Genomic DNA, 24,306 nt, shown 5'->3' with positions numbered 1-24,306 from the left:
ACCCATCAGAAAATCATGATGCAGGTTATAATTAAAGAGCCACCTGCGCCACTTACTGTTGACATCCCCTTCAGCATGTGACCTGAATTCTCCGAGGCTTGGTAAAACAATGAGAATAATAGCCCTCACGCCAATCTCCCAGGTTTAAGTGAAGACACTGTCTGTGAACATCTTTGCAGACTGCCAGGTTCTAAACAAATATTATTTCCAGACCCTGTTGCCTTTTTTAAAGACTGCTTTACTGAGATAAAACTCACAATCTATACATTTCATCAGTTTGATGTGTACATTTCTGTGGCTTTTAGCATATTCACAGAGATGTTCATCTAAGAACACAGTCAGTTTTAGAACATCTTTATCATCTCGGGGCGCCTGGGTGGCCCAGTCAGTTAAGCATCTGACTTCTGCTCAGGTCATGACCTCGCGGTTCGGTTCTTGATTTCGAGCCCTGCATTGGGCTGTCTGTTGTAAGGGTGGAACCCACTTCAGATCCCCTGTCCCCACCCTCACCCCTCCCCGACTTGTGTGTGTGTGCACGCGCGTGAGGGTGCACGCTCTCTCTCTCAAAAATAAATAAACATTAAAAAAATAGAATATCTTTATCATCTCAAAAAGAAACCACAGACCCTTTAGCTACCACCTCCCCATCCTCCACCACTGCCTTTTTAATGCTTACATTATGTTTATATGCAGAGACTCTAGGACAATTTTTTAAATTAAATTAAGTAAAAATCATATTATTAGCACACGGCAGGATGCAGGATGGGGAGGGTAAGTGTTAACAGATGATATTATTTGGAAGCGTTCACTTCCCAGTCCAGTTCTCCTCGAAGACACAGGAACGATGAGCGCGCATGGTTGCTGTGGAAGGCTTGCTGCCATGCAGCAGCTCGTTCGTGTGGGACAGACCCATGCGAGGGGCGGAGAGGAAGCGGCGGGCCCACGCCCGCGTGGGGAACGTGGCTGGGAACTTCCCCCCTTCCTCAGGAGCGCAGCGTTGTGGACAACCCAGGGGAATCCGTGTTCTCAGGAGGCCGCTTTTACTTTTCCTCAACTTTCCAAACAGGAGTTCAACTTCATGCAGCAGAGCGAGGAGGGAAGGAGCGAAAAGAGCCATTCCTGGACCCCTCTACTTCCTGTACAGCCCAGGCATTAAGGGGAGGTGTTGAAGCAGGGTAACGGTGCATATGCGGTATGGACTAGAGTAAAGGAACTCAACTCCGGCCTCCTCTTTGTTCCAGGTCGCCAGATCCCCCCCTTGGACCCCCATGAAAATGGAAACAGCGGAGCAATCAAACTTGGGAAGCCAGCTACGCAAGCCAGCCGGCGGTGCTGCTGACCCGTGGGCCACGGTCCGTTGTACTTGAAGAAGCCAGAGCCGACCTCCCATTCTCGGCAGCCTGGCACCCCACGGAGGGAGAAGCGGGGTGCTGGCTTGGCATCCTAGAAGACCTGCGGTGGTGGGGCAGGAAACATCCCTGGAAAAGGCTTCGAGAAAAATCTGCCACGCTGCCACAAAATGGCCTTTGGTGCATGAAATGCACGTGGGAGGGAACAGGTGTTAGGTCACGAGTACAATTGATTTGTTATTATTGTTGTTAAAAACCTTAAAATAGTCTTAAATTCGTACAGCAGCCACACTGGCCCATATGTGTGTGAGACTCTAAAGTGGTGATCCCTTCCAATTTCCTGTGCTCCCCAGCCCAGTTTCAGTAAGTTCTTCAGTGCCATTGCCTCTGTTACCTGACCAGCCTTCAATGAAAGGTTCATTTAATTTCATTTAATTTACCTTTCAGTGGAGCGTGTTTGGCCCATCACTCAAGCTGTAGACTTGAGCCATTATGAAAGTGGAGAAAGATATATGAGAAACTGTTGTCTACATCTCTTTTTACTTGGTGCCCATTTTTCTTTTAGTCATATATAAACAAACCAAGTCTGACTAAGATACCGCATGCAATTTTGGGAGTGGGAGGCCTAGTTTGAAAGAATCATTTGAGTAGTTACCATGTAAGCGGTGACAGATGTAGGGTGTAAATATTTTTCCACAGACTGCCTGGTATGATCATCTCCACAGTAATAAACACCTACCCTCTTAGAGAAGGTTAATGCACAGCGTATGATTTTACTAATGCCTTGGTGTCATATCTAGGGGGAAAATTAACCAGACGATATTCAAATCTAGATCTTAGGGCACACTTCCAATAATATCAATTAATAGTTACAGGAAAGCCAGCCAGAGGGAGCACCAGCACCTTAAGATTTGTCCCCGAGATGACAAAATCAGAGAAAGTGTTCTAGAAGATGCCAGGCTTGGGCAGATGGGCGCTGGGGCTAACCAGAGGCCCACCCCGGGAATGCCAGGGTTAGCTGACAATGGGCTTTCATAAAACCTTCCCTTCTGGATTCCCTGTCTGCTCAGTTAATTAAAGATGTCTGAATCCAATGGAAGGAAAGGGAGAAAAGGCATGGGAAGGAAGAAAAGCTATTTCCATTGGAAACCCAAGTCTCATTACCATTCTAACGTTCGTAAATACCTGCAGTCAGGAAGGCATTGACTTCCTATTAGGGCTTATATTGGGAGGTAATTCTTAAAGGACGCTTGGATCCATGCCTTTTGTGGGGACTCGGAAACTGTAAAGAATGGCTGGCCTCAGAAATGGTTAATCAGGCAGCATGGTAACAGGGCTAGCTGGTACCCAACATTCAAGGCCCAGCGAACATTAATAGAAAACCTATCATGTAAAAGCCAGGAAAGAGATCGTGAGCTGACGAAAGACCTCAACTCCCCGTAACCCAGTGTGAGCTGCTGCTTCCGAGTCGGGTCATGGCTGTGCCCACCCTGCTCTGGACGGGTGGAGGTGCTGAGATCGCCACCGACAAAAAGCAAGAGTGCTTGAGAAACTGTGGCCAAGTTTACACTAATTTATGAGGATTGCAATAGAGAAAACAGGTGGAAATCACAGTTAGGTGTTTTTTTTTTAAACTCAAGAATATGCTGTCAGTTGGATATTGTAACTGCTTCCCCCAGGTCACAAAGAGTAGTTTGACAATCGGAGGATGTGCAGGCTAGGAAAACTTATTTTTGGTTCAAGAGTGCCTCTTAGCTCTCGCAGACAGGCACCTCAAAAACTGCTAGCAAGTGGCATTTGGATATCTTTAGCAGGGCCACTGCCGGGCTTTTTAGGGTTTTCTCCACAGCGTCAACTCCGCTAGTGGCTAACATTCTGCTTGGGGGCCAAGTGATTGTCATGCCCCTTTTGAGAGTTAAACAACTGGGGTTGCAAATTGAATGACCTCTCTCCAGGTGACATGTAGGCTTGTCCTGGAGCCTTTCCTCACCCAGCTGTCGCTGAGAACCTGGGTCTGTCTCCAGACAGCTGTTCTGGTTGCCCAGCTAAGGTGATAACACCCCCCAGCAGAGTTCACAGCCTTGGGCTGGTCTTCAGTGGTTGCATCTTGCTTGAAATAGCTGATGTTCATCACGTGTAGCCAGTGAGCAACCCACCAACGAGCCCATGGTTTTCTTTCAGAAGCACATTGAGGGTGTGAACCACTCCTTTACCTTTCTGTACCGCCTTAACTATTCAAGCCAGTCAGATGACAGCTTACATGTAATCAGTACTCAGAGCAATTGGTGAAAAGAGTACACAGTACTTGGGCACACAAGCATTCATATAAACATGGAGTCTTCTCTGAAGATCGATGCTCGCGCTTTGTCCACAACAAAGCTTTCTTACTTCCTTTGTCTGGCAATTGTGATTACGTTCTGGCTGTTATGATAGTTGAACTGTAACCATGCAATATTATGTTAAGGCCCCAAACGTCAAGTAGTTTCACATGAGGTAATTCCTTCACATAATTTTCCAAACTTTGCTTTCCTTCCCTCCATTTTCTTTCCTTTCACGTGTGTGTATATGTGTAAATAGGATTTTGTATTTGTTACACCGACACGTAATCCATTTCACTGGCTGAGCCTGGCTCGTGCCTATCTATGTGTTGTACGATGTAGGCACGGGTTCTCACAGGGTTACTTCCCAGTGGGAATCCCCCAAGATGGCGCTGGAGTCATGTAAACATTTTATGTAGGTACATAATTGACTTGCCATTTTAGAGTTGAAATGGTACATTAGGGTGCTGAATATGACGTTACCTTGCAGATTAGAGAAGGTTGAAGACCTAAAACTAACTTCTAGCCAATGAAAGGGCTGTGCCCCAATGAGACCTGAATTCATTTTCCGAGGGAGGTTTGGATGACAGAAATCTTTCCTTTCCAATCAAGGAATATGGCATATGGCGGCTGAAGCTGAGCTCCTCTGGCGGGCTCTGCAGTGCTCACAGCGGGCTGGACTACAAGCCAGCCTTATGCTAACGGGCTCCGAGCTGTATTAAGACTCATTTGGTGTCTAGTCCATTCCTTCAACCGTCATCATTGAAAGCAGACCCAGTGATCCAGTGTCAGTGCTCTGCTGTGTAAACCGTTCCTTTTTCTTGTGTTTTTATAAAGGGCTTGTCTGGGCTGGACCCACACTCACTTATAGAAGACACTGCTGCAGACCGTTAGGACTTTTCCACCTTGTATTCTATAGTAAGGCATTGCCCTCAACATCACCCAATTGTATCTGTTATTTTGGGATTAACAAACACGGATTCATACTAATAAATATTGTAAGTTTTACCAACTTTGTCTTTTTCTTATAATGTTCATCAGGATATTTTTTTTTTAAATCACAGTCATCTCAAAATAAAGGAAGGTGGTTCCCCAGAGACCCTTCTGTACCTGTGCACGTGAGGACATGTATAAGGACGTTTGCTGGCACGGTTTGCAATAGCGAAGTGTCTTCCCCTAAGGAAATTGGTAATAAAATGTGGCACAGTCACATGATGAAAACTATAGGGTAATTAAAATGAATGCAAGATCTCTCATGCGTCAATATGTATCTCAAAACAGGTTGTGGAGGGGCGCCTGGGTGTCTCAGTCTGTGAAGCGTCTGACTTTGGCGCAGGTCGTGATCTCACGGTTCATGAGTTCGAGCTCCGTGTCGGGCTCTGTGCTGACAGCTCAGAGCCTGGAGCCTGTTTCAGATTCTGTGTCTCCCTCTTTCTCTGCCTCTTCCCCACTCACAATCTGTCTTTCAATAAAAAAATAAAATAAAAACATTAAAAAAAATTTTTTTAGAAACCCAGCTAACATTAAAAAAAAAAACAGGATGTGGATATAGGGCTACATACTGCACACCCCCAAGGGAACCAATTTCACCGTGACCTGTATGAATGGAACCTGAGCAACAGAGCTGTGGCCTGAATGAGTCAATAAAGCAAGCCAAAGAAGTACAACAGCATCTGAATTGACAGAAAAACAAGAATGTATGTTGTTTGTGAATGTGTATGTGTAAAGGGGGCATTAGAAGGAACAACATCAACTTCATGATCGTGCTTACCTGTGGAGAACTAGGCAAGCAAACCGCATCAGGGAAGGGAACGAAGGGCAGTAAATGAGGAGTAATTTTTATTTCATGATAGAAACGCTGAAGCCAACATGACAAAATGATAGCATCTGGTAATTTCAAGGTATGTTGCTTTATTAGTCAGTAGATTTTGCTGTGTCAGTTTTTTTTTCAAAGAGATAAGCTATGGAGACAAGCAGCAAAGGATTAGACTAACTCCGTAAATATGCTAGAAAGAATTCCTAAGTGTTATTGCCAACTTAATGTTCTCGGTACATTTTATGAGGCTTACGTATGCCTCCCCCATCATCTCAGCTACCCCTATCTGTCCACCAAACACGCAGACTTTCTTTTGCACACCTGTACATCTTGTGCTTTCTAGGCAAAGCTTTGTTTGATACATGGATGGACCTGGAACAGAGTGTGCAGAGGGCGGAAAGCAGTGCCCCATGTTCTCAGCGCTCAAGTCTCCCCAAGGCGTGTGCTGGGAAGCCGCCTTCGATATGTAATCACACAAGAAACAGAACAAAAGCTGCCATCACCAAGAGACCTGGTGTTCCAATTTTGTCTGGAAGAAAAGCCTTTCTTTTGCATTTACTAGGAAGTCGTTACCTATTTATGGCAATTCGGGGAAATGTTTTAGAACAATCCAATGGATTGCTGGATTTAGCCACCAAATTTTAGGCAGCCCAGCCTTCTTTGTCAGTAACATTCTACACAAATTCCTGCCTCTCCTCCGTCCCTCACTTTTGCTTTGTCCCACCTTGGGAGTTTATGTAATAGAGCCCGGAGTCTGAGGAGTTGTGCACTGAGGCACCTTGCATGTTTTTACAGAACAACTCTGGTTATTTATGGGTTCTGGAGAACGAGGCAAAAAGTCTAGGGCTATCCTTAGCTGAGTACTGCCTGGGGCTACTCTAAGTAGTCTTGAAACATTTCCTGCTTCGACAAGCACTGTCCCAAGAGCTAGGCTTGCTGGTTAAAAGGGGAGGGAGATCTCATCCTAATTTAATGAGCATCTGTCTCCAGGAGCGTCTTCTCTGAAGTTTTAAGACAGTGCAGCAACTTGTAGTCCCACCAGCTTCTTGTGTGTATGTGACGCTACCTTCTCTCCTCTATTCCACTGTTTACTGAGACACCACTAGACAGATAATACTAAGCATGGGCAGGCATACTGGAGACGGGCGCTCTCATACATGCTGGTATGAGGGTAACTAAATTGCCCAACTGCTGGTCCGAGCATAAATCGATAACAGTCTTTCTAGAAAGTGGTTTGACAATGAGTATCAGAGACATTTGAAAAGAATATATCCTATGATGCACTAATCCTGTTCATCTATTTGTAGGAATTAAGTATATGTACTTGTGTTTGTGTGTATATATATGCATATATATGTATTATATATATAACATACATATATGTTACCTATTACTGCATAACATATTCATTCAAAACTTAGTATCTTAGGGGCAACTGGATGGCTCAGTCGGTTAAGCGCCCGACTTCGGCTCAGGTCATGATCTCACAGTTCATGGGTTTGAGCCCTGCGTCAGGCTCTGTGCTGACAGCCAGCCCAGAGCCTGGAGACTGTTTTGGATTCTGTATCTCCCTCTCTCTCTGATCCTCCCCTGCTCATGCTCTCTCTCTCTCTCTGAAATAAATAAAACATTAAAAATATTAAAAACTTAGTGTCTTAAAATAGTAAACACCTATTTTTTTTAAGTTTATTTGTTTATTTTGAGAGACAGAGTTCAAACTGAGGAGAGGCAGAGAGAAAGGGAGAGAGAGAGAGAACCCTAAGCAGTTTCCATGCTGTCAGTGTGCAGTCCAAGGTGGGGCCCAATCTCATGAACCATTATATCATGACCTGAGCCAAAATCAAGAGTCGAACACTTAAGCAACTGAGCCACTCAGGCATCCACTATAAACACTGATTACCTTACAGTTTCTGTGGGCACAATTTGGGACGAGCTTAGCTGGGTGGTTCTGGTGCAGGGTCTCTAACAGGTGAGTTTGAGGTGTTGGCTAGGGCATCTGAAGCCTTCACTGATTCCCTCATAGGAGAGAGGGAGACCCCATTTCCTCGCCAGGTGGACCTCTCCATGCACTACTCAAGGGACCTCAAGACCTAGCTGGCTAGCACAGATTTATTAATTAGTGATACGCACATACTAAAGTGTTTGTCCCAGTACCGTTTATTAAAAATGAAAACTTGGAATAATGCAAATGTCCTATGATGGGAAATTGAATAAATTATAACCACAAAATAGAATACCGTAATCGTTAAAAATTACAGTATGAAGATCAGTGTTACTGGCTACAAGAGTCAGAGGCATGAAAACACAGTCTTCCTTTTTCTGTAATAACTTCATGTCTACCTTGAGCCGCTGTTCTGTCTAATGTGGAAGGCTGGATATGGTCCAGCTAATTTTACCTCATCGACTCAGTGGCTTCCATCCCCACGGGCTTGAGCTCACTGTCAGGATTTAACCCTCATGCACTCCCAAGGGTGGCTGAAGCAGTGGGAACGATGCATCTAAGCTTCTGGAGGGCTGCTGTAGTGTTCCTGGGTCTCACTGTCTGCCCAACACGGTGGTCTTTCTCTGTCCGCCTTGTCTGGTGAAAGTGGCCCCCTCCAGTCTGCTTCTGCACCCCGTTAAAGGTCCTGGGAAGATACTGGATGGGAGCAGGAGCTCCCCTGGGGTCCTGAGAGATTGGTAAGGCACCAGCCTGGACTGTGTCAGGTGGGCTCTGCGAGCATCCCTCCTCTATTGCTGGGGACCCCAATGACTGCCTAGTTGGGTGTGGGGAGCACAGTTCTCAGTCCTCTTTCTGGGAGGCCCGTGGGAAGCTGGTGCCGGGTACACCTTACCCAGATGGTGTCTGCATGTGAGCTCTCTCAGCTTCTCCACTGCTCCCTTCCCATAGCCCAGGGAGTGTAGGGGTGGGGGGAAGCAGGCCAGAACTTTACATGAGCTTTGTCAGTTTGCCTTTTTGAGTTCCAAAATCCTCTGCTTTATTGCAGACTTTATTGCCCCAACTGGGGCACTTTAGAGAGTGAAGGGATTGCTGTTAATATCAAGCTGGGACAACAGGAATAAGTTGGATAGTCTCGGGCACAATGGGAGACCTGGTCATTCTGGGCCAGCCTCTAGCAAGGTGGGAGGTGGGTGCTGGGGAGGTGGGACAGAGAACTCACGAGTTCCTGGGTAGGTACCTCATCACAGCTGTCTTGGTAAAGTCATCCATCCATCTGTCCATCCGTTTATCCAACAGGTATTCATTGAGGGCTACTATGAGCTGGTGCTGAACGAGCCCTCTGTGCCCCATCAGATGTTTGCAATTTCCAAGTTTATAAAGGAGGAAACAAATATAAGGGAAAGGACAAGGGAACCAATAATGGCAGGAATGAGAAGACATTTAAAGGCAGGCAGGGCGGCTTGACTGGGGGAGGCACGGCGACCACAGGGGTAGGAACAGGGGCTTGGGAATCAGCCCACTGCTTACTCATCTTAAGATTCTGAACAAGTTATTTCGTTTCTCTGAGCCTCAGTTTTCATCTGTAAAATAGGGATAGTGCCCATATCACACATCTGGTGTCAACACTAAGTGAAATTGTGTATAAGGCACTTAGCCCAGACAACCTAGTAGCCATGACTATGCCATTGGCTTTGACCTCTGCCCTGGATTTGACAAGGGACCTCCTAGTTGCCATTTTCTTATGTTTGTTCCTTTCCCTGGAGCCATGTGATATAGAGATTAAGATCAAAAGATCTAGTGTCAGGCCACCTGAGCCTGACCCCTAGCTCTGTTTGCTGGCCTTGGGAATATTTGGCAGATTAGTGTCGATAAGCCCCAGTTTCCTTGTATGCAAGATGCAGAAGATAATTCCTATGCACACTTGTCCACAATTCTGGAATCCAAAAAGCTTCAGAAGCAGAGAGGTTTTTCCTAAGTTCGGTATGGACTCATCTGGAATAAAACTAGATCCGAACTGATGAGATGCCATTTATAGTCATTATTTATCCAACCAGAGGTGAATATCTACACCTTTAGTTGCAGAAATACTACTGTTTACTAGTAGGATCCCATTCCTGACTCTGCTGGATGTTCTATAAAAGATGCCATGTATTACTTTTATAAAATCCAAACAAAATTCTGAATTCGGCAAACACCTGCGCCCAGATGTCATGTAAGATACGGAGAGCCCGTACTACCTCCCGCTTGGGTGCGTCACGAAGATTGGGTGAGAGCCCGTGTGAAGAGGCCTTCCCATCTGGGAGCTCCAGGCAGCTGTTGTTTCTATGGACGTCTACACTTGCTGGGCCTCCTGAGTGGGGCTGCATGGGTTTCATTCTACAGAAAGCACTTCTTACCGTCCTGGCACCAAAACGCTCAAAAATAGTAATAGCTAATATGCATACAGCGCCTTGCTATACTGTCTTTGGCATTTTACATTGCGTTACCTCTTTTTATTTTTACAACCCTCTTTTATTAATCAATTTCTATTATGACCTCTGTTCTACAGGTGAGGAAACCAAGGCACAGGGTCACTAAATTGCCCAAGACCATAGACTAGTAAGAGAGACAGACGTCAAACGTTAGCTACTATTTTTCTTTTCTCTTGTTTTAATTTAAAAAAAATGAAAAAGAATACTTTTTGAGGTATAATTGACATGTGACATTAGTTCCTGGTATACAAATAATGATTCAGTGTTTGTATACGTTGTGAAATGATCATCATAATAAGTTTACTTAACATCCATCACCGCACATAGTACAAATTTTTTTTCACAAGAAAAAATGAGAATTTTGAAGATCTAGTCTCTTAGCAACTTTTAATTTTTTTTTTTAAATTTATTTCTAGGAGAGAGAGAGAGAGAGACAGCGTGAGCAGAGGAGGGTCAGAGAGAGAGGGAGTCACAGACTCTGAAACAGGCTCCAGGCTCTGAGCCGGCAGTCAGCACAGAGCCCTACGCGGGGCTCGAACCCACGAACCGCGAGATCATGACCTAAGCGAAAGTCGGACGCTTAACCGACTAAGCCACCCAGGCGCCCCTCTTAGCAACTTTTAAATACCTGATACAGTATTATAAACTATAGTCACCATGTCATTCATTTTATGCCTGGGACTTATTTCTTTTATAACTGGAGCTTTTAACCATATTCTGTTTTCTCCTTTCTTTGCTGTCATTAGAAGTACTGTAAATACAAAAGACTGAAAGAAGGGGTGCCTGGGTGGCTCAGTCAGTTAAGCGTCCAACTTCAGCTCAGGTCATGATCTCACAGTTCATGGATTTGAGCCCCGCATTGGGCTCAGTGCTGGTGGCTCAGAGCCTGGAGCCTGCTTCAGATTCTGTGTGTGTCTCTCTCTCTGCGCTTCCCACATTTGCAATCTCTCTCTCTCTCTCAAAAATAAAAGTGAAACATTAAAAATAAAAAAGGATTGAAGGAAAGGAAATCTACATTCATTGAATACTTCCCCTGAGCTATACACTTTCAAATTTTATCTCCTTTCAGCCTTAAAACAAATCTGAGGGTCGCCTGGGTGGCTCAGTGAGTTGAGTGTCTGACTCTTGGTTTCTGCTCAGGTCATGATCTCACAGTTTATGTGATCAAGCCCTGCGTTGGACGCTGTGCTGTCAGTGTGGAGCCTGCTTGGGATTCTCTCTCTCTCTCTCTCTCTCTCTCTCTCTCTGCCCCTCCCCTGCTCGTGCATGCTCTTCCTCTCTCTCGAAAATAAATAAATAAACTTCCAAAACAAACCTGAGAAGGATGCACAGTTGTCCTCATCTGTATTGAACGAGCACAGAGCGCTTCACAGGCTCTCAATTTTGTAGTTAGAATGGGTAACATCTATCCAGGCAGAGGCCCACACTATCATTCTTGCACCTCGGGAGGAAGTGTAGGCTGGGGAGCTCAGGGTTAACCAGCTCAGGCCACCAGAGCCGAATCACTCCATTAGCGAGATTTGCTGGTTTCAGGGAACTATTATCTGATCTCAAACTGTGGGTGTGACTCTCCTTGACCCCGCCGCCCAGGCAGCTCGATTTATCTTTTCTGTATCCCTGACCTGGATATTGACACCATTTGCTCAGCCCTGACTGAAGTTCTTAACCGGCCTTTTGAAATGACTTTTGCATCAGAGTCCTGCAACTTTGATGTTGCAGGGCCCGAAGCCCACAAGACGATCCTGAGAAGCCTGTGCCAAACTGGTGTCCCCTAGTTGGCCTGGACGACCTGAGAGTGGCCAGCCTCCTCTGCTCCCCTGCACCTCGCATTTTCTCTCCATGTGTACCTATTCTCTCTCCTTTTCTTGTCCCTTGGAAAAGGATCCCAACTCACCTCTAAAGCGTGTCCCATGTTTTATTTTGTTTTGTTTATTTTTGCTTCCATCTTAAAGTCCCCCGCACTATTTCCCACCTCTCGTCAACTTACCCATAAGCCTTCTTGAGGGTTGACCAGCTGCCATCCATTTTCTTTGCCCCCTTCAAGCTACTCTCTCCTTGAATTAATGAAATCCGTAAAAGAGAATCTTGATCTTCCATTCATTCACTTCTCACCTGAGATTATGCCTCATTCTGCACTTTCAAAGATTATGGAGGGATGATCTACCTCCTGGCCCCACTGTGGGCCTCTCTCTTCTCCCTCTCCGTGCACCCCTGTGGAAACTTGAGGCTGTTGACACCCCCTCCTGCAGTCCACTCCTTCTTTGGCCCAGCCTCCAAGATTCCCTTGCAGGTCCCTCCTGCAAACTCATGCTCCTGATTCCACTCAATATGTCCCCCTTTTTATGATTTCATCCAATTTTAGGATTTCAACTATTGAGTCCAGGTGTTTGACTTCTGAATCACGGCCTGGCTTGGCTTCTTTCTGGAGATTAGAACTTGATTCCCAGCTGCCTGGTGGGTGCACACATGGGTGTCCTGATGTCCCGTTGGGTCACCTGTCTGCTTCCTGCGCTGCAGTCTCTCGTTGGCTCAGGCTTCAAATGTGAGACTCTGTGTCAGCTTCTCCTAGGCATTTGTCAAACCATGGAAATCCTATTTCTGGGGTTTCTTGAACCTTTTAGTTCTCTTTCCCCTCTCCGAGTGTCGGCTTTTGATATATTCTCTCTCAGCTATTGCGATGGCTTCTTAACAGAGCTCTGAATTCTGTCTTTGGCCCTCAAGTCTATTGTTGTATATGCTGCCTGTGAATCTGCTAAGGTACAGATCAAATTCTGGCATTTCCTCAAATATTTCTGTGATGCCCTACTACAAATTCAATAAAATTCCAGCTCTGTGCCACGTGCTAGAATAACCCTCTCCTCTAGGCCCAGCCCCTGTCTCTGCACACCATGGGCTCAGGCCCTCTCCTGCCCACCCTCACCGCATGGCAGCATGGCCGCTCTTTCCTCCACCAAAAAATTTGCTCCTCTCCCCTGACAGTACACCACGTGGCTTCAAGGAGCTTTCTCACATCTCCCTGGGGGAGTAACAGCCCATCTTCTAATCTCCGTAGAGTTTGGAGTAGCAGATTAGCCTGTGAGTTAAAGTCAAACAGTGTTACCGGAGGTAGTACAATTTCTAATGTTTATTTTATTTTGAGAGAGATGGGGAGGGAGAGGCAGAGAGAGGGAGACAGAGGATCTGAAGCAGGCTCTGCGCTGATAGCCATGAACCGGACGTGGGGCTCAAACTCAGCAAACCACGAGATCATGACCTGAGCCAAAGTCGGATGCTTAACCTACCAAGCCTCCCAGGCATCCCAGAAGTAGTGCACTTTTTGCACTAAACATGGAGCCTTATATTAAATTATCACTTTAATTCTCCACACTCAGTGTTGTAACAGAGGACCAGAAACTTAATCAGGTATTACCTCAGAGAGTCAGGAAAGAAGAGAAACTCACAGGCAAGTTTTTCTTGAGTGTCTGGTGCATTGCACACCAGGCCCAAGACGGAGAGCCAAGGCAATCTCTCTTATCTTTAAGAAGCTTACACTTGGATTAGGCAGGATTTATGGATTTATGCCATGTGACATCATTTCATTAATGTGTGGTGCTGACAGGAAGGGATGGGTGGCCAGGATGGTGTGTGGGGGTGTGACATTTCATTCTTTCATTTCATTTATTTGCAGTGTTCTGATTTTGTTCCAGGTGTGGATGGTTTGGAAAAGTCTTATGGGGATAATTTCCTTGACCACTCTCCTGTTTCTCTACTCAGAGGCCAAGCTAGGGATGGTGGTGTGCCAGAGGCTAATAAAGATAATTTTAGCAAAAGCGTATTTTAAATTAACTGTTTTAATGTAAAACTTCATCGATCGTCTCTTATTATACATGTTGTAACCATTCATACCTTTATCCTTCCATTCATTAAGAGCCCGTGGAATACCACACTCACGGTGAGAATGAGCTTGAGCCCTTCCCAGGGCCATGAGCATCAAAGCCTCAAATTAATATGCTGAGAGATGTTCAATGGGAGCCATTGCTTTGCTCTGCTCTGTTCTGCTAAGGATGCCATTCCGTTAACTTGCTTGTGTGGCTTCCTTTAGAAGGTGGGTATTGTGAGATCCAAGGAACCATGTGCAGAGAGCAAAGCCCCTGTACCAGGTAGGAGTGATGAGCTGGGGTCACATGCATTTTTAAAGTCTCTGAACAGCCTATGGATATGAAAACACCATCAAACTGACAACTAACCTGAATCTTACCAGAGCATCCCCAGAGTTTTTTAGTAAATATTCACACAGGGGAGCTTTAAACATTATACCAGAAGTCTTTCCAACCATAAAAGTGTTGGGTGTTAAATATCAGAACAAAGACTGAGTAAAGTCAATAGTCCACTCTTCCTTGAACAAAACATAGATAGTTCTAGCATTGTGTCCAGAACCGATGAGGAATGAATGGGGTACTGATCTCAGGGAGCCAGGTACAAAGGCGCAAGATCCACACCTTAGATAAAATACTGATGGCTCATGACAAATCCTCTGTGTGACCAGTCATTTGGAGGTAGAAGAGAAGAGCATTCAATTGGTCTTCTAAAAAATAAAGTTCTTTCCCATTAAAGATGTCCATTCTTGACATTTTGGACCATCTAGAAAAATAGAAGGAATAGTAAGCAATTTACCAGTCCACATACGCACTTAGAATATCTTAGGAGTTTTTCCAATGTTTGCCATTATGACACTGAGAAACCAGGTAAAAATAATTTTCTAATAGACTTTTAAATGGATTTATGGCTTTATTAATTTTACATGAGCCCACAACAACTTCTTTCAGATTTGGGGGATGTTCTAAAGACAAGTAGGATATGGAGGGTGAACCTAGTAAAATTCAAGAGACACTGAATCCAGCTGTATGTAATGACTTGCCCAACTGATTCCTTTCTGCTCTCTTTAGGGAAAAATACTTAAACAGCAGTCACACTGATGACAAAAAACTAGGATGGAAATATATAAGACATAGATCACTTTACACTTAGAGCAACCGTACTGAAATGAAGGCTTTTATGAAGATAAAAATTCTTGTATATATATCTATATCTATCTATCTATATAGATATAGATCTATATATATATCTATACATACATATATATATCTATGTATGTATGTATATATATGTATGTATATATTTTTTAATGTTTATTTTTGAGAGAGAGAGCATGAGTGGGGGAGGAGCAGAGAGAGAGGAAGACAGAGGATCCAAAGTGGACTTATTATTGATGGCAGTGAGCAGGATGTGGGGCTCGAACCCATGATCTGAGTCAAAGTCACATGCGCAACTGACTGAGCCACCTAGGTTCCCCAAGCATTTTTATATTTCAGCACCAGGCATACAATAAACATGCTCTGCTGATCTGATTACAACATGATTCTTAATATAGAGTGACTCTCTGTGATGAACATGCCTCTATTGAAGTAATAGTCTCTATCAGTTAACAACTATATGATTAGAACCACGTAAAACTGTAGCTGAACCTTCTAGTTAAATCCCTTCACAGGTGCCTGTTCTCAAGTGGCTGACATGTCACTGGAACATGAGCCACCTGCATGAAGGATGTCATCCTCATTGCTCACCGTGGCCCTTATTGCCCGGCATCAGGACATGCAATAACTCCCAGCTGGCGTCTCCCTCTTTTATGTGAAATCTTACAAATACAGAACATTTCAAAGATTAATGCAACAAACCTATGTATGTTTTGGGTTTACCAAATTACCAGAATTTGGTATTACCAAATACTAACATTTGGTTTCTAAGCATTTGTGATAGACAAGCACACACATATTTAATTAAGCAAAATGAAACTGAATATAATAGACAAAGCTGAAGTCTGTTTTGCTCTTTTTCTCTAACCCATTTCTCCTCTCCCTTCACCTGCTCAAAGCAATTAGTATAGTGAGTGTTGTGTACATCCTTCAAAGCCAGGTTTTCTCTTTATTTTATATATTTACATATATATTTACATATATTACATATATTTATATATTTACATATATAAATACATATATATGAATATATATGTATATCTGAATAAATGGTCTTACATTTTGTGAAAAAACCCTCATTTTATGGTGTCTGCTTTCCTCGCTACAACAAAAACCCTAAGGAGGTAGCCACAGGGTCTATCATCTCTTTATCCCTGGTGAATAACCTCATTTGTATCCTACGTAAATACTCAACAAATGTTGTTGAACTGAATAATATCTGCCAGTGTATTATAAAACATTATGAAGTGGTATTAATTGGTGCTTTCACAATGGTGGGTGCATACGCACACGCGCGCGCATGCACACACACACACACACACACACACACGTCTATGCATGCACTTGGATCTTCAGAATAGTCCCAATAGCATTTCTCTGGCCATGGAGCTCTTTCTTCTATGGCGGGTTTCTGAATCTCTTCACTGTGCTCCCCCTTTCATGTGCCTGTCCATCTTTTCCCTCCCCTGTCCCTGCTCTCGTCCTCTCTGGCCTTCTGAGCCCAGGCCCCTGGCACCCTTGGGGCTCTGCCAACCTGGTGGTGGCTCCAGGAAGCAGTTGCAAGACTGCCTCCTACCACTGTTGCCACCAAAGCCACATGGCAATGACATCCAGCTGATTCTTTCTGAGCACCAACCCTTGTCCCTGACATTTTGAGCCCATTTTCTGCAGCTTTAGATGCTCGTAAAACAGTGGGTACCCCACAGAAGAGAGAAACCTCATCTCCTTACTCCCTTCTGTCGACTTCTCAGTTACAGCTGCTTTGTGTGAGGTCACCTTCCAGCTGAACAGGATGCCCAAGAGGGCTCTCTGTTCCTGCCTCACTTCTCCAGAATGCTGATTCTTTCTTACAGAACAGTCATGAAGTTAGAGTAGATCACTGCTCTTCATTCCATCCGGGCAGGGTGCCCAGGGACCCTTGGTTATGTTTTCAGACTCTACAGACAAAACTTTCTTCTGCCCATACCTATCATCTCTTGTAAGAGCCGCTGCCAATGCCCTGCTCCATGCACAGCCTGTCAGCAGTCGCCTTTATTTTCAAATGACTACTTACTGCAAACACGTGCATTTCTCTCAGGTGGCTCAGGTGGCCCCGCAGGGGACAGGTAGAGCATGTGCATAGGGCAAGCAGAAGTGCCAGACTTATTGCCCCTGGAAAGAGCACTCAAAAGGAAGGAAGGAAGGATCACTTGAGGTATGCTCTGTACTCTCCCCCAGTCCCCAGTGGGAGTGACCTCTAGTGCTCACAGTGACAGCTGGCATGATTCCCTCCCCAGTGCCCCACCTGGGATTGTTGGGATCTCCTCCCAAATAAATATCTGCACTCAAATTCTTGTCTTACATCTGCAACCCATAGTTTAGTTAAAATGCTTTATTATCTATTCAGTGGTCAAAAGGAACAAACCATTGACACAAAAAATCAGCATGGGGGATCTTAAATATATATTGCTAAGCAAAAGAAGTCAATCTGAGAAGGCCACATATTATATGATTCCGTTTATATGACATCCTAGAAAAGGCAAGGCTATAGAGACAAATCAGTGGCTGCCGTGAATTTGCAGGAGGGTGAGGGTTGACTAGGTGAAGCACAGGAGATTTTCTTTAGGGCAATGAAACTATTCTGTATGGTACTGTAGTGATGAATAATAATAACACCCATTTGTCAAACCTAGAGGACTCCACAGCACAGAGTGAACCATAATGTATGCAAATTTGAAAAAAACTCAGCCCAGAGGGTAGGGGATCCCAGAATGAAATGCAGAATGTGACAAAAGAAAATACCTATTACAAATGTATGGCATAATTTCACTGAAGGGGTAGGGAAAAAGAGAGGCTGACCTAAGTAACTCTGAAAATGAGTAGAAATGTTAAGCCTATAAAGACCAAAAGAACCACACATAAGCACTGTGTTCTAGGTAAGGAAGTTGTCTACCAAGAACGGACAGGTTAGCCATTCTGAAACCATTCTACATGTGTATGGGAATTGAATAAATAAGTAAATGAGTGGCAGACAGTGGGAACCAAGTCACTTTTGGAATAGAAGTTTACAGACATGCTCGGGGGAAAGGCTACAGTGAACCATGTGGTACTGAATTAAAGTCAAGGACTTCAATAGGAAGTCACAGTTAGCTTAATACAGATACTGATATAGAAGTAACTATAAATGTGTGTGTGAGCGCACAGGTTAGTTACATCTATATAAATGGTTCCCAGTTATGCTCACTGAGTCTGAAGGCAATGGCACCCAGTATCAACAAGCACACCCAGCTCAGATTTTGTTTTCTAAATACCATTCTCCAATAAAAGGAAGCAGGGCTCATTAAAGAAGTGGATAATTCTAGGGATATGGCAGTGAATCTATAAAATGAGCCTGGAGGATTTTGTAGTGCCAGAGGGTAAGGACATGGTCAACAAACAAAACTACAAGTGTGTGTACATCAGAAGGACACAAGAGCCAACTGAAAGAGTTCTCAGTGGTCAAAGCTGGAATGATTTGAGCAACAAATAAATTTCATAGTACTGGATTATAACCCAAGGTATAAATGTCCATGAGTTGACACTAATGTAAATACATGATTGAATAAATAAATAAATAAATGGAGGATGGAAGAGACAAACCTGCCAAACGGAAAAATTCTGAATAATTTATGTAGATATCCCTCCCCCGAGGAGATGGGGCATAATCCACACCCCTTGTGTGTGGGCTTTACACAGTGATTTCCTTCCAAAGAGTACACGAAGGGAAGAGAGGGTAATTTTATAGCAGAGGGACCTGACAATCACTGCTTTGACCGGATGATCAAGGTCAACATCATCAGTGATAAGCGATGCTGATAACCCTTTGAAATTTTATCCCTTGACATATTTAATTAGTAATAAAGTGATTAAAATGCTAATTTACCTGTGTGGTCTTCCTCCCCAAAACACATGACCCTGGTCTGAGAAAAACATCATGTAAACCCCTAATTGAGGTACATTGTCCAAAATACGTGACCAGTACTCCCCCAAACTGTCCAGAGTCATCTTTATGTTGCTCCTAAAATACCGTGAACAAAATTAAAAGACAAACTGAGAAAGACCATGACAATAACTGGCAACAAGTTAAGGAAATTAATGTATATGGAGATACCTCTCCCTCAAAGACCATTAAGCAAGGCTGTGATATGACAATTTGCAAAGGAAGAAATAGAAATTGACAATAAATATGTTCCAGAATTCAACTTAATAAAGAAATACAAATTAAGATACTAATGACACAATTTTATTTGTACTTTCATACCTTGCTGATAGTTACTGATTGGAACAGAAAAATCTTTAAAATGCCTACTGATTGATCCAGGGATTCCATTTCTAGAATTGTATTTTAAGAAAATAATTAAGAATATGGTAATCTATAAATGCTTATTGTTATCCTGCTTATACCAGCAAATAATAAAAACAACCTTTATATCCATCAATATGAAATTATTTAAATACATTGAAATTCATCCATTCAAAAGGACATAAATCAATCATTAAAAATGATTATATAGGTAGGAGTGCCTGGGTGGCTCAGTCCGTTAAGCTTTCAACTCAGGTCATGATCTCATAGCTTGTGAGTTTGAGCCCCACATCGGGCTCTGTGCTGACAGCCTGGAGCCCAGAGACTGCTTTGGATTCTGTGTCTCCCTCTTTCTCTGCCCTTCTCCCATTCATGCTCTGACTCTCTCTCTCACACAAATAAATAAACATTAAAAAGTTTTTTAAATAATAAAAATGATTATATAGGCCAGGGATTGGCTAACTATGCTCTTTGGCCACCTGCCTGTTTTTGTAAATAAAGTTTTATTAGAACACAGACATACCCATTTTTTGGCTGCCATATTAGTTTGCTAGGGCTGTCATACCACTGACTGGGTGGGTGGCTTAAACCACAGAAATGTATTGTCTCACTGTTCTGGAGGTTCAAATTCCAAAAGAGAGGATTCAAAATATATTCTTACGTGAAAAGGATTACAAGAGTATAAATCCAAGAATATACACAGTATTGATGGTGGTGATTCTTGAAGATTGGCACTTTGAGTAATTCTTATTTTTTTACTTGTGTGTTTCCTTATGTTTCTATTATGAATATATATTATTTTTGTAATTATAAAACGAAAAAATTGTGCCAGTGTAGTGTATCAAAAACTAGACTGTCATATTGTCATTGTGAGCATGGGGTGGAAATGAATTTCCACGCGGTGTTTATTCCAATGTCTGGTGTGGCTCCTTGCACTGCAGAAGCTAGAAATCTGAAAACCACATTTTTTGGACTCCCCTAGGGTTCTGGACGCAAAACAGATTCTACCAGTATATGGTCCCACAAGTGAAAGAGCCCATCATCTTGCAACTTTGTGTGCTCTCTGCCCTAGCTTTCTAGTTCAGCTCTAGCTCTGAGCTGAGAGGGAGTTGGAGCGGTGTCTGCCTCACCCTTGGATGGGACCTAGAGCAGAAAGTTCTTGAAGTCAACCATTTTAGCAGCAACTTTCTGATTCCCTGCCTTCCTGATAGCATGAAGGTCACACCCCCCTGGCAGGCCAGGTCTGCAGCGCTGCTCATTTTTCTAGGAATTAGTCCAGGACATCTAGCCCAAAGGCAGCCTTTCCAGCTATGTTATAATTAGATGAATCTTTCTCTGCCTAAAATAGCTGATTTATTGTTTCCCTGACAGAACCACAACTGACATAAGGGTTCAAGAGCAATTTGGGGACCAGCTTGTGCTGAAGGAGAAAACACATTTTAAGGAAAAAGGATACATTTTACAACAAGTTGAATGAAAATTACTCAGAGGCACTGATATTTCACGTCGTTTGGAATCCGTCTGAATTGCAGAATGAAGAGGAGAAATAATTCGAACAATTCTGCCAAACCTAAAACGCAGCTTGGGTCCCCAAGTATAAATGTACCAGGGTCACCTATCTCACTTTTATGAAGATGTGCAAATATACTGTGGCTTTACATTTTTTATACAGTGGATCTCCTTCTTCCACCAGCCTTCTCTCAATGAGGATTTGAGGAGAGATGGTGAGGGGCAGAGATCAAATCTGCCTGCTTGTGGACTTTAGCCTGATGAACACTTTTTCAGTCATTCTAATTCCTCCCCTTTCTCCATAATATCTGGATGCACGGGACCATGAGGCCTGGTTGTGGCCCAGCCCTCTGCCTCTGATTTTGCATGTGAAATGGTTAGTCTGGCCTGGTCCCTAGACTGAGGACTGCTGAGGGGCCCATCTAGGGGTTGGGGCACCATGCTCTCACCTACTGGTCAAGACTACGACTCCAGTCCTTGCCTTTGGTCACAAATCCCCCTTCACAGTGGCTTCTTGCTTCTTCTTTGAGGACCCTATAGGTCTGCTGGCTTTGCGGGACACTCACAGCCCCAGCCCTGGCTGTGTAGGGTTTCCAGATGAGTCCATGTGAATGTGGGTGTTTCCTGGCCTCCCCAATGGAGCCCAGGCGAATACTCCTCTGCTGTCGGCTTTGCTCTGAACACATCTCTGTACCTGTTCTCTTGGCTCCCCATCTTTTGGGATAGAGGTGTGATGTTCTCAATTATTCTTCTCAGGCCATTTTTCTCAGTCATAATCTCCTCCCTTCCAGATAGCTCAAATTGGACGTCTGACGGTCAGGCAGGATTTTGCAGAGGAGGGTATCATGATTAGGAGGAGACACTTAGATGGTTAGAACGTGTGAGTCAGAAAAGGAAAGCTGGAGCTGGACAGTCCTAGAGGGAGGTTGTAGGAAAGTAGGTTTCAAGTTACCATCCTGGGCAGGGCATTTGGCAAACAGTACCGTTCAGCACAGTATCCAGAGAGCAGGCTTGGAACCTGCCCATCTACTAGCTTTGTGACCTTGAGCAAGTTACATAACTTTTACAGGGCTCAATTTTCTTGTTTGTTAAGTGAGGATCATAATGGTACCTACCTCAGTGGTTTGTTGTGTTATAGGAAATAATACCTATGAATGCATATCAGGCACTGGGCACAGCCTAACACAGCGTGGCCACTGTAACCAAGGTGGTCATGAATACTACTGCTGTGAGTACAGAGAGGAAAAGACAGCTGTAAGTACCACCTGAATGTCAGTCGTTACTCCTATTATGATGTTAGGTTGGAAAGGCTGGAGAAAGTTGAAGGGTACAGCCTCATGTCCACTCTGAGGCACATAGGGAGTCTGAGAGTATATGGACAAGGAACAGGAAGTGGAAAGTGATAGAGATGGAGACCCAAAAGAACTGAACATGAGTCCAGAGAAACAAGAAGAAGCTGATCAAGGTGACGCTAATGGTAAGGCGGGGGAGGGTCACCTTAGGGACCTATGTGCTTAGGGAGCAGACAGCAGTATTGAAGCAGAGAAAAGTTGTAGTTTAAAAAAAAAAAAACTCTACATAAAGATACAGGTAATCACATGCTGCCTGGCCTTCTGTTGAAAGTGATTTTTCATGGTGATGCATCATTCATAAAACATTTGTGAGTTCTAAGCATGGCATTGGTCTTCTCTGGAGTATATGATAAGAATTTTTGTTGTTTCTTCTTTCCCATTTTTACTTATTTACTTTTTTGTTCAGAAAGTCCATTATTACAGGGTCTTTCCAGCCACGTGACTCCCCTGGTCCCAGAATTCTTGGACCCAGCACACATCCAGGAGAAGGTCTTGGCCCCCGAAGCCAACAACACTCAACACATGCCTGCAAAGGAGTCCAAAAGTCCACAGCCCAAGGACATATTCCCACCGGCACAGGGTGGTAACATTGTCAATTCCTCAGCAAAGACCATGCAACCCATGCAGGCTGACACCCCCAGTTTTTCAGCAAAAATCCTCCCTCCCAAGCAGGGCAGTACCCCCAGTTCTTTAGCAAAAACGATCCTGCCCAAGCAGGCTGATACTCCCAATTCTCCAGAAAAAATGATCCCACCCAAACAAGGTGACATCTCCAATCCCTTAGCAAAACCCGTTTCACCCAAACAGGCTAACACCTCCAGTTTTTCAGCAAAACCTGTCTCGCCCAAGCAGGCTGGCACCCCCAGGTTTCCAGCAAAACTCCTTCCTCCCAAACAGGGCAGTATCCCCAGTTCTTTAGCAAAAACAATCCTGTCCAAGCAGACTGATACCCCCAATTCTCCAGAAAAAATGGTCCCACTCATGCAGGACAATACCCTCAATTCCCCAACCCAAATCACCCCACCCAAACAGGCTGAGACCCTCAATTCCCCCACAACAACCATCCCAGCCAAGCAGACTGATGCCCCAAAATTTTCAGGAAAAATCATTCTACCCAGGGAGAGTGATACCCCAAATCCCTCAGAAGAAATGATCCCACCTATGCATGCTGATAGCCCCAATTCTTCAGAAAAAAATATTTCACTCAAGCACAGTGACACCCCCACTTCCTCAGAAGAAACCACCCCACTGCAGAAGGAGAGAATGACAGCTTACTCGGAAAAAAACATCCCTCCCAAGCAGGGTAACACCCCCATGTCCCTGGCAAAATTCATTCTACCCAAACAGGCCAACACCTCCAAGTTCTCAGCAAAACCTCTCCTGTCTAAACAGATCAACAGCCCCGAGCTCTTAGTGAAATCCATCCAGTCCAAACATATCCCCATCCCCAAGTCCTCAGAAGAAAACATTCCACCAAGAGAGGGTGACACCACATACTCAGAAGACACCATCCAGCCCAAAGAAGGTGACATCCCCAAGTCCTCAAAAGAAGCCATCCTGCCCACAGAAGGAGACATCCCGAAGGCTTCGGGGTCAATGGAGCTTCTGGAGGTGGACTTCGTGAAAGTGATCCTGAGCAAGGAGGACTTCGAGCTGGCGCTCAAGGAGGCTGGAGAGAGGCTGGTGGCTGTGGACTTCTCGGCCACATGGTGTGGGCCTTGCAGGACCATCAAGCCCCTTTTCCATTCCCTGTCTGTCAAGTACGAGGACGTGGTGTTCCTGGAAGTGGATGCAGATGAGTGTGATGAGCTGGTGAAGGACCTTGAGATCATTTGCCTCCCAACCTTTCAGTTTTATAAAAAAGAAGAAAAGGTGGGCGAATTTTGTGGCGCCATTACAGAAAAACTTGAAGCGATCATTGCAGAATTAAAGTAATTGTGGATTCTGAAAGTGTTGTACACAGTCAGCTGGTGATAGTTTGTGATTTTTTTGATTTACCAAAAAAGATGAGGTGTAACAAAAGTGTATGTCTGAATGACCCCCTGCTCATAAATTATTAAGTATTAACTCCACCTTTTCGAAAAGTAGTAAAGCACTAAAGCATATTGTGACCATGTTTTCATTGGTCACAATGAAAGACAACAAGGAAGTGTGATATTAAAATTTCCTTTGGTGGAGATTGGGAGCCCACCTGTGTCATAGTTCTTGATTGTGAT

The 24,306-nt window shown here is 44.2% G+C and overlaps 2 protein-coding genes and 1 long non-coding RNA gene across 5 annotated transcripts in view; 2 read left to right on the top strand and 1 right to left on the bottom strand.

Annotated features, from left to right (window-relative positions):
* Positions 1–4,675, top strand: part of RAB31 (RAB31, member RAS oncogene family) — a 161,292-nt gene extending 156,617 nt beyond the window's left edge. Inside the window, exon 8 of the mRNA XM_077778265.1 lies at positions 1,242–4,675. Coding sequence (XP_077634391.1) covers positions 1,242–1,339 — 98 coding nt within the window. The 3' untranslated portion in view covers positions 1,340–4,675. The remainder of the gene's footprint in view (positions 1–1,241) is intronic.
* Positions 4,676–13,708: 9,033 nt separating this feature from the next.
* Positions 13,709–18,863, bottom strand: LOC144243161 (uncharacterized). Its single transcript, XR_013338555.1, has 2 exons — positions 18,810–18,863; positions 13,709–14,516 (listed from the first exon to the last, which is right to left on the bottom strand). It is a non-coding gene; the product is annotated as an uncharacterized LOC144243161 (long non-coding RNA).
* Positions 18,864–21,918: 3,055 nt separating this feature from the next.
* TXNDC2 (thioredoxin domain containing 2) lies at positions 21,919–24,056 on the top strand. Of its 3 annotated transcripts, none has more exons than XM_077778194.1 (2): positions 21,919–21,992; positions 22,497–24,056. In XM_077778194.1, the coding sequence occupies exon 2, from the start codon at positions 22,613–22,615 to the stop codon at positions 24,023–24,025; it is 1,413 nt and encodes a 470-aa protein (XP_077634320.1). In that variant the 5' UTR covers positions 21,919–21,992; positions 22,497–22,612; the 3' UTR covers positions 24,026–24,056. The 3 variants fall into 3 exon arrangements, with proteins under 3 accessions (XP_077634320.1, XP_077634319.1, XP_077634318.1); XM_077778193.1 differs by lacking the exon at positions 21,919–21,992 and adding an exon at positions 22,040–22,203; XM_077778192.1 differs by lacking the exon at positions 21,919–21,992 and adding an exon at positions 22,040–22,215.
* The last annotated feature ends 250 nt before the right edge of the window (positions 24,057–24,306 follow it).

This window comes from Crocuta crocuta, unplaced genomic scaffold (genome assembly GCF_008692635.1).
Source record: "Crocuta crocuta isolate KB4526 unplaced genomic scaffold, BGI_CrCroc_1.0 scaffold26, whole genome shotgun sequence".
Classification (NCBI taxonomy): domain Eukaryota; kingdom Metazoa; phylum Chordata; class Mammalia; order Carnivora; family Hyaenidae; genus Crocuta; species Crocuta crocuta.
This window is presented reverse-complemented; position numbering and strand designations above follow the sequence as displayed.

What these genes read in the sequence shown, in the direction of transcription:
- TXNDC2 (XM_077778192.1), top strand. Translation starts at nt 22,113, where the DNA reads ATGGACAAGGAACAGGAAGTGGAAAGTGATAGAGATGGAGACCCAAAA. An exon ending in TGATCAAGGTGACGCTAATG is followed by an intron (nt 22,216 to 22,496) that starts GTAAGGCGGGGG and finishes TTTTTTGTTCAG; the next exon opens with AAAGTCCATTATTACAGGGT.